Source organism: Calcarisporiella thermophila (genome assembly GCF_041956535.1).
Source record: "Calcarisporiella thermophila strain CBS 279.70 unplaced genomic scaffold VTP21scaffold_2, whole genome shotgun sequence".
Classification (NCBI taxonomy): Eukaryota; Fungi; Calcarisporiellomycota; class Calcarisporiellomycetes; order Calcarisporiellales; family Calcarisporiellaceae; genus Calcarisporiella; species Calcarisporiella thermophila.
In genome coordinates, this window is record NW_027192192.1 from 138,446 (window position 1) to 152,333 (window position 13,888).

General features: G+C 51.1%; 5 protein-coding genes across 5 annotated transcripts; 2 read left to right on the forward strand and 3 right to left on the reverse strand.

Annotated features, from left to right (window-relative positions):
- Positions 1–32: 32 nt before the first annotated feature.
- Positions 33–1,513, forward strand: VTP21DRAFT_4135 (uncharacterized protein; the record flags this gene model as incomplete). The annotated part of the gene is made up of 2 exons (XM_069394513.1): positions 33–1,115; positions 1,193–1,513. 2 exons carry the CDS (start codon positions 33–35, stop codon positions 1,511–1,513), a joined length of 1,404 nt encoding a protein of 467 aa, XP_069255743.1.
- Positions 1,514–2,414: 901 nt separating this feature from the next.
- On the forward strand, positions 2,415–3,584 carry VTP21DRAFT_4136 (uncharacterized protein; the record flags this gene model as incomplete). Its single annotated transcript, XM_069394514.1, has 3 exons — positions 2,415–3,097; positions 3,171–3,223; positions 3,313–3,584. 3 exons carry the CDS (start codon positions 2,415–2,417, stop codon positions 3,582–3,584), a joined length of 1,008 nt encoding a protein of 335 aa, XP_069255744.1.
- Positions 3,585–4,472: 888 nt separating this feature from the next.
- Positions 4,473–5,045, reverse strand: VTP21DRAFT_4137 (mitochondrial 37S ribosomal protein uS7m; the record flags this gene model as incomplete). The annotated part of the gene is made up of 1 exon (XM_069394515.1): positions 4,473–5,045. The coding sequence occupies one exon, from the start codon at positions 5,043–5,045 to the stop codon at positions 4,473–4,475; it is 573 nt and encodes a 190-aa protein (XP_069255745.1).
- A 2,650-nt stretch (positions 5,046–7,695) lies between these two features.
- VTP21DRAFT_4138 (uncharacterized protein) lies at positions 7,696–8,537 on the reverse strand (the record flags this gene model as incomplete). Its single annotated transcript, XM_069394516.1, has 3 exons — positions 7,696–8,017; positions 8,425–8,462; positions 8,520–8,537. The coding sequence occupies 3 exons, from the start codon at positions 8,535–8,537 to the stop codon at positions 7,696–7,698; spliced, it is 378 nt and encodes a 125-aa protein (XP_069255746.1).
- A 2,006-nt stretch (positions 8,538–10,543) lies between these two features.
- Positions 10,544–13,709, reverse strand: VTP21DRAFT_4139 (uncharacterized protein; the record flags this gene model as incomplete). Its single annotated transcript, XM_069394517.1, has 3 exons — positions 10,544–13,362; positions 13,477–13,555; positions 13,656–13,709. 3 exons carry the CDS (start codon positions 13,707–13,709, stop codon positions 10,544–10,546), a joined length of 2,952 nt encoding a protein of 983 aa, XP_069255747.1.
- Between the last annotated feature and the right edge of the window lie 179 nt (positions 13,710–13,888).

Sequence of the window (13,888 nt, forward strand, 5' to 3'; positions counted from 1 at the left end):
TAATCCATCCCCCTTTTTTGAGAGAAAATAAAATGAACCGAGGCAATATCCCACTCTTGATTCAGCAGGTGATCGAGGAGCGTACCGCAACCCTTATCACTTCACGGCCGCCTGCGCTGGTCGCGGCGGAAGAGACGGATGGCTTCCACAAGGCGACCACCACACCGGCCCCTGCTGCTTCGCCGCAACTCAACCCGCAGGCTATTTCCAACCTGAACTGGTGGCTGTCGTTCGACCCTTCCATCCGGTATCAGGAGGACACGCAGCCGGTCCCGCCCCCGCCGCCACCCCCGCTTCTGCATGTGTACAGTGTGCCCGAATTGTGTGAGGACGACGACGACGACGAGGAGGAGGAGAGCGAGGCCTATTATGAAGACGAGAATGAGGACTCGGCGGAGGATTCAGATGATGCGTCCGAGTGGGACGCCGACAGCCAGACGGACCCCTACATGTTTGAATCCCCCATCGGCTCGGGGGAAGGAAACCGCCTGGGAGAGTTGGCGGAGCCTGTGCCTTCCCTTGTGCCGGTGCGGATGGTTCCCCCCGACCACGTCTACTCGTTCGATACCCTCGACTCTGTCTTATTCTCCGACACCGGTGACAACGACCACGACCAACAGCCTGACCAGATTGACTTGAGCAAGCAGCCCGTGCCGGAAGTTGAGCGTCGCCCCTCTCTGTTATCGAAGTTGCTGGGCAGTGGCTCAAGCAACATCTTAGACGCGCAACCGTCAGGCGCACAGCGGGCGGCCACAAGGGAGCGCGCGCTCTCCATTGACACATCCAGTCTAGAGTCGTATGTTGGACGCGGGGTCCTTGAGGATCTGATGCAAAGACCTTCCAATCCGACTCCTGAGGATCAGACCCTTGTCTCCTTGTCCAAATACTTTGGCGGCGAAGAGGAGGGATGCTCGGGGCTGCCTCCTAAGGGCACCCCGCTATCCTCTTCGACGGGTCTTGCCCGTGGCTGCAGCGGCGAGAAGGACAGCCAGGCACCATGGGAGGGCCCATCCTCCCAAAAAGCGGCCGGGTCTTGCCGGGAGACCGTGAAGCTATTACTCGGAAAAGCTAAGGAGAAGGCGTCCGAAATGGAAGTGACCAAGTCCCACTGGAAGGTGAGTCGTCCTGTGACTTGGCTTTACAAAGCTCGCCTCTATTTTGTTTGCTAACCCTTTGTGTCTTCATTGCTTAGCCGGACGATCAAGCTTCCTGCTGTCACTTCTGCTATCGCCTGTTCACCCTCACCCGCCGCCGCCATCACTGTCGGATTTGCGGCGAAGTCTTCTGCTCGCCTTGCTCCTCGGGCATGACACGCTTGGACGCCAACGGCATTCCCGACCCGTCGGGCAACGCCCCCTACTTCGGTCGCGTCTGTATCAACTGCCACCACCGGTACAAGCTTGGCGACGACGAGTGGGGGCGTTACGGCTGGGCCATGACAGTGCTGCGCTACGGCCAGCGCGCATTGGCATGGGGGGCTAAGCGAAATTGGCCGGGTTTTGTGCTGGTGTGAAACTCTAATTTGTTTATTATCTGTTACTATTTTCCTGAATTTCTATTTTCGAGATCCGTGGATCCAGTATTTATACGCGTGCTGTTTTCTTTTTCCTTTTGCCATTGCTGTTGAGTTGCTTTTTCGTTTGCATTCCTAGTTATTCTTAATTTGCGCAACCGTGTTCTAATATTCTTATGTCTATATTTTATAATTTTAGGTATACTTCATCTTCCCCTTCCTCCCCCTCCTCATAGTGTTCTATTTCCTATCATCAATGTCATGGATTTGCTTTTTTTTTTTCCTTTGTTTTATCTCGTTGCACCACTGAATATACCAAATAAAGAGTAGAGCTTGAACCACCACGGCCTGCGCGTCGGGGACAGGATTGAGGGGAGGGGGAAAGCTCCTTGGGCGAAGCGCAATAGACACCTGTCTTCCGGTTTTCCAAAGTCCGAGCCTAGATGGTGTTTTCGTATGACAAAGAGCTGCAATGGTCGGAGTAAAAACAAGACAATTCAGGAGCAGGAAGGTGCTATTTTAAATCTACGTGAGAGTTGCAAACAGGAGACAAGGGCAAAAGCAAATCCCTCTTTTTTGTTTTTCCTCCATTTCTTCCCTCCAACTAAACCAACTACGTCATCGCTGTGTTAGGATTTCTCCATCCCAACTGGGTAGTTGGAGAGAGAACTCAAGCTTACCGATTCTTTTTTTTTTTTTCCCTCTTTCCTCCTCCTCTTCCCATTTCTTGTCGTAGAGATACTTGCTTTTCTTCCCCCCTCCACAGTTTATTGATCGGCCATTCGTGGATACCATCGCTGTACATTTGATTCTGTATTTGGAAAGTTGATTGCGGTTTTTTTTTTCTTTGTTCCCGCTTCTCAATCTTTCGTCCTCTTTTGCTGTCCCTCTCCCAATTGATATGTCGTTTCTGGATCAGCAACCCAGCCATCCGGCATCCAGCTCCGCCAAGGAGCCACTGCGACTCACCCACCCCACACCCTTCCACGTCCAACAATCCCTGCTTCGACAGGAGAAAGAGAAGATCGAGGAGGAAGATGATACATTTTCTTCGGTGGATCTCACCATGCACTCCCTCTCTCAATTCCACAACTATCCGCTGAACGACTCGTCGATTTCCGGCAATGGGGTTGGGGATGGGTTTGCGGGGGTCGATCCATCGCTGATGTCGCCCCTCTCCGCCACCCCCATTGGCTCGCCCTCCATTAGTCACATGGAGACTACCTCTCCCTACGGCCGATCTCCAGTCAACAATACACTCTACTCGCCCACCGCGGGCGGCGCCGACTTGGGCGGAGATCTCGCGATGGATCCATCTCATTTCGGCGGGATGACATTTACTCGTTCGCTGCGACGGCCCACCATGGCATCGACCGCAGGCGGCGAAATAGTGGGAAGCCCCCCGATGTTCCACAGCATGTCTATGCCATCGCACGGACCGGGCGGAGGTTGGCTAGGTGGTTCGAGCTTCCAAGAGCACGATGCATTCCCCGGCTCCCATCCGAGCTCATTCGAATTGCGGAGCGGCGGCGCCGCCATGCTGGCCAATATGGGGGATTCGGACGACCCAGAGAATCAGAAACAGTGAGTATTCAAACGAGTGACTGGAGCATGGTTTGAGGAAGCACGACGGACGTTAACTATTCCTTTACCATAGAGCTCAAATTGTATTTGAGAAGAGAAGGCGTAGGCGCGAATCACACAATGCAGGTAATCCTCCGTTTCCGCTCGATCGACCTTTATGGGGGGCTGTTTCGTAGGATCCTGTGTATTGACCCTCCATTTATTGACTCTTATAGTCGAGAGACGCAGAAGAGATAACATCAATGAGAAGATCCAGGAGCTGTCTTCGCTTTTACCAGAGAACTTTCTGGATGGAAAGCCGAACAAGGGCATCATCCTCAAGAAGTCGGTGGACTACATCAAGACCTTGCAGATGCAGCTCCAGAAGCAGGCCGCGCGCAATCGGGAGCTGGAGGCGATGATGCGGCAGTATCAGAATAATTTCAGTATCAATGACCGGAATCCCAACTCGGAGGACGGGTGGGGCGCGGGTGCGTCGGGGAGCTAGTCGACCTGATGGACGGAATGTTTGCCTCGATTGTTTTTGCCTCTTAATTTTTCTTCTTCTTTTTATATCTTTGGGTTTTTCGTATTTTTAGCTCTCTTTCTGCTGTTTTCTTTTCTTTTTTTTTTTTAATTCTGATTCCCAACCCCTACCTCTTCCCCCCATTCAACCTACCTTTTTTTTTTTTTCTCCCTCACATTTCCTTTTTTTTTTTTGCTATCCAAGTTCACCATAATTATTTGCTTTCCACCATGTAGATATAGGTTTCTCTTATTTTTTTTTTCCTTTCTTTTATTGTTCTCGAAGCGATATCTTGCCAGCGTGTAGATATAAGTTTTACCATGTCTTATTTTTAATTGTTTTGGAAACATAGCGTCTTTAACCATGGAAAATGTCATGGACCCATGAGGTAAATGGATTCGCATTCATGTTGAAGCCTTTTTAAACTATCCTGCTACCTATGCCTCCTGATGCAAAATGATAAGGCGGGACCTATGGATGATAAAGAAAATAAACTTCACGTGAAGGTCGAGCGTTCCTGAGGCATGTGACGAGATGGCCTTCATGCTCACCCTCTTTCTAGTAGGGAGGAAAAACTGTCAAAACTCTAGCAAGTGTATGCAATGCGTACGGTCTGTTTGCACTCTAGGGGCGCATTTTGTTTGGGTGAACTCAAAGATTTTGACTTCCATCGCTTCTCGACAGCCCTGGTTCAGCAAATTGCTAGACTGATTTGCTCTAGGAAAATGGTGTCGTCAAAATAGGCGGTATTTACTCAACTGCACCTTTGTCTCAAGCAAGCATCTAATTTTTATTTAATATCTACTTGAAAGGGAAAGGAAGAGGGGAAAGAGAAGGGGATGGGAGGAGGGGGAAGTGTCCATACTCGAGTCAGCGTGAGGAGGCCCCGACGTTATACGTGACTTGTGCATTGGCTCGGTTGGCGAGGGCCAGGCGATGCAGCTGATTCTTCTTATCCAACGCTCCACTCGCACCATTGATGACGGCCAAGATCTCGGAGCTCAGCCGTGTGCTGAAATCCTTCTCGGGGCGTTTTGCGGCGGCCTCCAGCAGCCACACAATGGCCTTCCGTCTCCTTTGGCGTTCTCGAAGCGGGCGTGGGGCCTGCACCACCTTGGAGCCCTTGCGGGTTGCGCTCATGGCCACCATGGGGCTAGCCAGCTCGATGGCTTCGCAAAGGATGGTATAGGGATCGGCATTCGTGCGCCGGCGGACCTCCAGCAGAGCCTGGGCGACCAGGCGCTCGGCTCGTGCCTTCTTGCCATCCTTCATTATGGTATTTACGAGCTGGGAGAGAAGCGGATCATCGCGCAACGGCTTCTGCGTGTCGGGGGCGATGAGTTGTGAAGAGGGGAGGATGGAGAGGGACTGGGACGCGGGGGTAGTATGCAGCGGTCGTGCGAAGATGCGTGATGTGAGCGGCAGCAATCTTGAGAGGAACATGGTTGGAAGTGATCAAATCAAAGGAGCTCCGTGCTTCTCTGGACTCTCTACCCCGTCAAGTTATGGAAGCTATGTGGCGCAGCTGTAAATAAATAAAATCCAGAGTGTATGCGAACGCGGCCAGTGACCGATTTAGAAAAAGAAGCGATATTTTCTTCGGTTTTCAAGAAATCTCTCTTTACACATCATAGATACCTTTAAAAAAGAGGGGAAAAAAAGAAAATATAGGGAGTAGCTAGGAGAAGGAGCTGTGCGTACAATTTCTTGGGCGCGTTTTTACTATAGATCGTTTCGTAACCATGGATAAGCGGTCTGCACCCCCAAGTGCACATAACTGAATGAATGCATGCTTGAGTTTATCGGCTGGATCTATGCGTCACTATGGCTATTACAGACTCGCTTGGACCCTATCAATGAGGTGGAGCGGGTTGCCCTGATGGACGGCCATGCTTGTTTAGCTCCCACTTCATCAGTGCCATTATGTAAATTATGCAGAGGAAGAGCAATGCTGTCCTCGTAATTCTAGAGGAAGAGTGAGGCTGGCTTTTTTCGATGATGCAAGGAAAACCTTGTGTATTTACGTTTCTTCTAGAATTGGGTCTCGGCTGCTTCGCGTTGCAACCGATCCTACACAATGAAAACACGTTTCTCGTTTCTAACGCATACAGCTTGCCAGCGGGAAATCTCAAGTGAGCTGGTGCATCTTCTCTTGTCCAGATATTACTCGAAGGCAGCTCCACCAGCTTCACGCTTTTTCATATATGCGTGGATACAATAACAGGATAAAGGCAGGGGCATGAAAGACGGTTTGTTTTATTCCCCCCTCTCCCCCCTAGGATCTTCTTTTTTTGATGGCTGCCTTGCCCCTGACCCACACGATAGAGTCGAAGGAAGAGCGGGGTGGACCGCCTCGTCCGCTAGCCCGATTTTCCTAGGGAGGAGGCCTCCCGGTGCTACACAACTATGTCAACTTTCTTTAGGTGGCACTATGACTCATCCAACGGGGCATCGGGGTAGGAGAAGAGCGCAGCTGTCAGAGACGCCAATCGGAGGGGATGATGTCAGGCGATGAGTGGAGCTGGCGAACGTGAGAAGGACGAAAAAAAAAACGAGACGTCTTTCGAGGCGAGCGCACCTCGATGGCACTCCAATTGAGCTGCGCGAAGAACCAAGAGATGACCCGTATTTAAAAAACCTTGTGTTATTCTGCCGCAAATCTTCTCGCCTCATCTCACCTCATGCTTGTTTCCCCCCGCCCGACGACCGGTTCCTGCGAGCAAGCAATGCCGCCCCGAGTGAGAGGGGGGGGGGACCGGCTGCCTTTCACCTTTCTGCATGATTGTCCTGCCAACGGGCCGCGTTCCCCTGGATGGTTCACTCTCAGGCCCTCACGTGTGAGTTGTTGTGAAAGAGAAAGAATACGGCTGATTTCCAAAAACAACCTGCCGCGAACCTTTTTTTTAATGAAACCATATTAGATAAGAAAGGTTTCTCCGGCAGGCTGCCGCTGCCCGGACAAGGACTCGCGTCCTGAAACAAGGAGGGCCAGCAGAAGCGACTTTGTGCTCGCTGTTCACTAAAGAGAAGAACAGCCATCTCCCCCAGAGGGCTTGCTTGAACGCCGCAGCCAGAAAGGTTTGCTGATTCAGCAAGGTTCTGCGTGGCGACTAGACACGCCGCAAAGCATGCGTAGGCTAAGGCGGGATAAAATTTAATTAAATATTTCCTAAATGACGCAGCGCGCTATGCTCCTCCGGCCTCCATCACGTGAAGAGGTCGAACCATCGACTCTTGGGCGGTCTACGCAGAGCGGGTGGATGCAAGGGGTAGAGAGTCGAGAGCCATGCTCTCGACGCTTCCCTTGTCATGGTTGGCAGAGTGATCCTTACATGGAAAGCGCTTTTTTTTCCTTAGACACTCCCCTTCAAGATCCGCTCGATTGTGCACACCCAGCTTTGCGTGGAGCTCAGCACGCTCCAGAGCCGGTTATGCAAGGACAGCTTCCTCGCTTTGATATTATATTGGATGGAGTTACAAGCGCGTGCCTTGTGCATTCCACAGGAAAGGCGGGACTTCTATTATTCTGTCTGTGAAGCGGCAGCCTATCATTTTTCCTTAAAGCTAGACCATTCATCCGTGACCCTCCCTCCCGCTTTATTGTCCATGTTATTGCCCAGTGAAGGAGTGCAGGGCGATGTTTATTTGCATGGATTTGATAAAGTTTGATACTGTTAAGGAACGCTAGACCAGCAGGCACTGGTCGACACCAAGTATGGGAGGGAGGAGGAGGGGAGCAACATGGCCGCTATCTCAAGGTGGAGGAGTCCTAATGTTCGGTGAATGTCATTGTGAATGCTTGCGATTTGAAATCAGATGAGCACCCCGGCAGATCGGGATTGGGTTGCCGAGGTTGACTCCCGTGCAAACGAGCGATAGAGATGAGAGAGGGCGGCCGGGGCCGCTTTCCATGGCCGTGCCAGATACCACATGACAGAGTTTATGAAGAGACAACAAAGCTGCGCATGATTTTTCTCACATTATTAATATGGCTTCTACTGAAGAAATCGAGAGACGAAGAACAACATGATGGGTACTCTATGGAAGAAAAGAATAAATACACCAGACAGAGAACATGAGGGTATAGCAGGAGTTATATATATAGCAATACGTGAGTGGTATAATAATGAGATGGGAAGGGGGAAGGGGGAGGAGAGTGCAGGAGGATTGCGGGAACGAGGGCGAGGATGTCCATTTTATTTTTCGGGGGCTGAGTGCTCACAGAGCCGAGTTTTGGTTCGCCACGGTCACTTGCAACGATGGGCGCGGCAGCCGTCGCTGCGTTGGCGGATGAGATGAATGGTGGCGTGGTGGTAGCGCAAGTCGCCCGGACTCGAGAAAGTGGCCCCGCAGTATTCGCACCTCCACATTGTATTGGATGGGTATCGTATGGAATGGGATGATAGGGGTATGGGCTATAGCACGGGGGGAGGGGGAGGGGGAGAGGGGGACGGGGATGGGCGTGAGGGGTAGCGCGCGCGCAAGCGAGGCTTGGTAGAGGAGAAAGGGGGGGGGGGAGGGAAACAGAGTGAAGTGGAGTGGCCGACGGCACCACCTACCCTTATATACAAATAAACTGAGTTTGAGTTTCAACGCGACCAAGGCATTTCCCCAAAAAAAGTCTGTGTGTCTCGGGGTTGCAGGAGAGAGTTGCGGTGATCGTATATGGAATAGAAAACAACCCGCAGGAATGATTGATGGATCATGTTGGAAAAAAAAAATACGTTCGGAGAAGCAGGCTCCACGTGTTTGACAGATTGATTGCACAATTGATAGGATTAAATGTCCACAAGAAATACACGCGACCACTGCCATCGCGTACCTTGTTGGCTCCGGCCGGGCTGCAAGCCCAAATGGGAGCTAAAAAAAAAGCAGCTCATCCGCCGTGCGATGCTAAAAGATTTGCCGGCAGGTTACTCTACAGCATAGAGTCATGGTGGGGGGGAAACCGTGGCTCAGGCCGCCGCGATGACAACGAGGGCGAGGGGCGGGGGGAGCTGAGTCTGTGTGGGGCGGTAAGAGTTTGAATACAATAAACACACGGAAATTGGTAGTATGGCGAAGGAAGCGGTGTATGAATCGGTGAGGAGAAGGCTCCTGCGTGAATAATTGGGGATGATATCATCCTGGTGCTTGTACCACGACGCCTTCGAAAATGTGGCAGCTTCGATATTAGCACTACATAACGCGTATAGAATCATTATTTGTCAGGAGAAATCTAAGCTCTCCAAGATCTTAGTTACTATTTTCCTGCTTCGTGGCATGGACAACGTAAGCCCCTCGCCGCATTATACAGCTCTATAGAACCACATGTCAACCCTAAACTGCGCGCGAGGAGGGGGAGGCAAAGAAAGGTTAAGTTTTCCCCCCTCTTCCCCCCATGGGAGCCACTCAAGCCCGAGTCGAGCGGGCGTTGATTGCTCGGAAAATAGGTTTGATTGTCTTATTAATGCGAGCGGGCTTATGAGCCTACGGGGGGGACTGGGCCGCGAGGTTTGTGGATGGCTTGTCGCCAGGGCTTTCTATTTCAGAAATGGCGCGGTGGACTTTTTTTATTACTTTTCGGGGGGGGAATAAAGGTTATTCCCGTTAAGATTGCCTGGATGTAGAACAGAGGAGGGGGTGGTGAAATGAAAACGTCTTGCACGATGCCGATTGCGGCCGCCCTCTCCTTGTGTCCACTTGCAAGGTTAGATTGGCTTGAGCCGCTGAGTACGTGGCCACGCGCTCGTCTCCCAGGCGGCATGGGAGAACGAAAAAAGCACAAGCCCCAATCTGCCTTTCCTCGCCCTTCCACGCCCCTCTGCCCCCCCCCCCCCCGGCAGCGGCTGTCGGTAGCAAGGAGTTACAGTCGGTTGCCACGGGATTGGAGGTAAGCGCTGATTGCTTCGAGGCTTCCGCTCGCGCGAAGTTGTGTTCAAACCTTAACCGAAAAGCCGAGCATCTCCCTCGCTCCCGCCCTCTCCCCTCGCTCCCCTCTAGGCGACCTCGATACAAAGGGGCCGAATGAACGCTTGCTGCCTATTTCGGGTGCCACGTTATGTGAAAGCCGACGCTGGCGGCCACGGACCGATTTACCCTGGGGGGCAGTGTGAAATTTAAATGCGATTATTCACGAGTAATATAGGAGATTTTGCTTCTCGAGCAAGCATCTGGAATCCAGGGGGTCACGGTGGAAAAAAAAGAAAATGCATGCAGTGCCGAAAGATACCAGAGAACAAAACAGGACAGAGCAACATTAAAAAGATATAAATCCCAATATTCCCTCACCCAACCAGCCTCCTCAAACTTTTCCTCCCTCCATTGAGTCATCTCCGGCCATAGTTCCGAGAGCTGTGCTTGGCTGAGCAGAGCAGGCCTCCAAATTTTAAAGAGAAATGAAGCCCAAGGAGTAGGGCCGAAAAAGCGAAAATGGGCTTGTACGGTTTAGGGTTCTCCAAGCCCAAGCACGGAAAGGGAGGGGAGGGAAGAGATCTATAGAACAAATAGAAGATTTTCGCTGGTGTCCGAGGGGAGGAAAGCTAGTGGAGGACGGCGCTTGCTTCGGCTTTTGAAAACGGAAGCAAAGGGGACCCTTGTTTCGCTTTGCTGGGATACAGCTTGTTTACGGATCTCCAGATGTTTGGATACAAGAAAGTAGGTTTGCGAATTATTCGGAGAGTCCGGCTATAAACATCAAGCACGTTGCTGGCTGAGTCAGAAAATGGGGCAAAGTATATTCTGGATAAACAAAAGAGAAGAAAACAAAAATAACATGGAACACGAAGGAAAAGATTAAAGGACATGTGGAGGAAACAAAAAATAAAATAAACATTAAAGAGCTGGGAATAGACAGAAATAAAAACTTTTTATATACCGTGACAGGGTCTTGCGGAGATTAAATCGTAATCATGTATATATTTCGACTTTATATATAAAAATAGTGGAGGAGGGTAAGGGGCTTAGTACCGTGCCGCATGCATGCTTACATTGTCAGTACCCTTGGTCGACAAATAACCTTGCCATTCCTCGTCACCGCTGTCTTCGTCGTCCTCTTCCCAGTCACCCCTGGCAGGCTCTGATTTTTGAGAAATGGAGAAGTGGTTCGTGCTCCCGTTTTCCAACACTTTCGGTGTTTCCTGTTTAGGGTGGTATCCGGTCCACTCCTCCTCTTCATCTTCTTCATCCTCCTCTTCCTTCCCTTGAATTTGATCACTTGGTTCCGCCTGAGGTCGATAGCCGGTCCATTCTTCGTCATCGTCATCGTCATCGTCGTCGTTCTCTTCTTCTTGGGGTGGTTGCACATCATTCGTATGATGTGCTTGAGCTGGGCTCTCCACCTTGTAATTGACCGAGCGATATCCCATCCACTCCTCTTCTTCCTCTTCTTCATCGTGGGTGTTGTTTGCAAATGTGATTTCTTCGACGGGTCGCAATGTCGTCCTATTATCCAATGAGTGATAGCCAGTCCATTCTTCTTCGTCTTCCTCTATCTCTTCCTCTTTAACGTCTTCTCCCGCCCCATTGATAGGCTCCGCCTCTGCTTCCCGTGCAGCATATTCGACTGGTAATGGTTGGGTCGAAGAAAGATCCTTCATTTGACGATATCCTTTCCACTCCTCCTCCTCCGCCTCCTCGTCCTCTGCTTCTGCTTCTGCTTCTGTTTCTGCTTCTTGCTCTTCCCTCGTTGCTGGTAAAATTTCTACATTTTCAGAAGAGACCACATTGGCTTCTTCGTTGGCTTGACCATTCGATAAAGCTCGGTATCCCTGCCACTCTTCGTCCTCATCTTCTCCATCCTGTTGCTTGGGAAGCGCCTTGCTTGCCTCTTCTATTCCGTTCGCTGATGCACTGGGTTCCCGATTCGAAAGGTTGGCGGCTACCCTATAGCCCATCCACACATCATCATTCTCCTCTTCCTCTTCAAATGCTGAAACCCTCGACGTGATGGGCAAAAGCTCGGACTCCTTCTCAAGACTTGAACTTGGTCCAGGTGAAGGCGTGGACGGCAGCTCTGGAGTGGGAGGGGCTTCTGGTACAGCAGCCTGATTTTCCGAGGCAAATTCATTCGGCGTCACAGTCGCATCCTTGTTCTCTGCCTCGACAGGTGGCTCTGTAGAATCCGGTGCTTCTGCCACCATTTCGGTTTCGTTGGGAGTTTCGACAGGTGTAATGGCCACATCATTGGTAAGGGCGGGTGCGAGATTGTTTTGGGATGGTTCGGTAACATCGGTTGTGGTTGGTTCCACATTATCTTCCGGTTGAGTGGCATCAACATCTGTTGCTGGTGCTGGCTGGGAAGTCAGTGGAGATGGGTGTGCGGGCTCATCCTTTGGCAATGGGCTGCTCTCGGAAGCGACAGCCGAAGGGATGGAGTCGGAGTGAGAAGCCTCAATCTCCTCTTGCACGGTTTGCAAGCTCCTTTCAAATTCGGTCGGGGTGGCTAGCCGCTCAAGCGTAGCATTAGAAACGGGCTGGTTCTTGATATCTTGAACAATGGGTTTTATAGCCTCCGCCGATGTCTTCGAGGGTGAGTCATTCGGGGTGAGCGATGGCACCAAGAGAGTCTCCCCACTGCGTAGAGGTTCCACCATGATGCTCTCTTCAATAAGCTGCTTGCTCGTAAGGTAAACCCTGGACACCAGCCAATGATGCAACGCTAAGTCTCCGTCGCCCAACAGACGCAAGTCCACCGGGTCGAGCCCGTTCTCCTCAAGCAGCGAGCGAGAGGAGGAGGATGAGGAGAAGGAGCGAGTGAGATCCGGCCGAGAGCCACTTGTTCCGGCCCCACGCTGACATCGTTCCAGAAGTGAAAGTCCCTCGTTGGCCTTCATGTCTTCGAGGTGGGCCTCCATCCATGGGACTGCCAAGATTCCTTCCGAGCGCTTTACTGTCGCGCAAACCTCTGCCACTTTCTCTGCCAGCAAAGATTTGTATCTTGCATAATAGCCTTCGGGCGAAATGTATTCTTCTAGCACCTTCAAGACTTCTCGGGTACGGCTTGGCACCCGTGACCAGAGCCGTTGCAAGCGGCGCACTTCTGGACAGGTTAGAGCTTTGCACACGGCAACAAATCCATTGAAGTCCCGGTACGAGTGCAAAAGTCGATCGGCCACTTGTACGTAGGATGTGACCAGATCTTCTGTCGGATCCAGGACTATCAGCTGGTGCGCAAGACTATGGGTGAGGAATTGGTGAAAATCCACGCACAACTTGACCCCTGCTACTTCTTCACCAGCGGTTCCGCCCTCTGCAGCAGAATACGAAGCATCGCTATGCAATGCGACTTGGGCAAACAGTCGTGCATCGATGATAGCGATTTGGCGAGCTATGGCATCAGGGCGCCACTGGCTGAATTTCTTCGCCGATGCAGCCCGAATCCAGGCACGGGTTCGCTCTTGCCGTTGTTGCTCATACTTGACTTGCTCATAGAGCCGCTTTGCTTCAGGAGAAAGGGTGGCTGGTTTTGGTTTTGTATTTACCATTGCGTTAAGCTTGCGGTCAGCCACAGAGCCTGCATGCATCGACATCAGGAGTTGGCGGACAAGGGGTGAGAGTGGGATCTGTGGAAGACGAGCATGGCGTCTAGAATGAGCATAGTCGGTTATTGAAGGGCTATGGAGGCTGCTAGTAGACGAGGGTCTGGAGAGCACGGAAGTGGGGGTCATTGGGCGCGAAGGCGCTATAGGGGTCGATTGGAGTATTTTTTCCGATTTTTGGAGACATTCGTAGAGTTCTCGAAAGAGAGCGGCAGTTTCGTCAGGTTTTGTGTGCAGCTTATCTAAAAAGCGAAGAAAGATAAAGGATGAATGAGAAGAAGTCTCGGTAAAAGTGGAGAGAACGAAAATTATTAAGCCCATGCTAACAGCGCGGCGTAATGTGGACATTCTCCTACCTTTGCTTGAGAACATAACATCGACACGGAGTTTCTGCAAGATGAGTTTAGCTCTTCGCGTATATGCTGCATACGCTTCCTAGATGGGCCACATAATTGGAAGTGGAAATAAAAGCATGGAGGGGGAGGGCTCAATAAGGGGAAAGAGAGTCATCCGCCAACTGGTATTAATGACAAACCTTCAAGTTTCCGTCCCTTTCATACTGGGCAGCTAGGCCTATGGGATCGCTCATTATGCAGCCTTATCCTTAGCGCCTTGCGCAGATGATATTCTTTTCTCTCTTGACGTACAACCGTAAAAAAATATCTGACCGTGAAAACGAAAGCAAATTCGATTGAAAAAAATAGTGCTGCGCCACGAACCGATTCTCGAGTTTGGTGGAAATGTTTTATTTTCTCCTGTAGAGTAGAT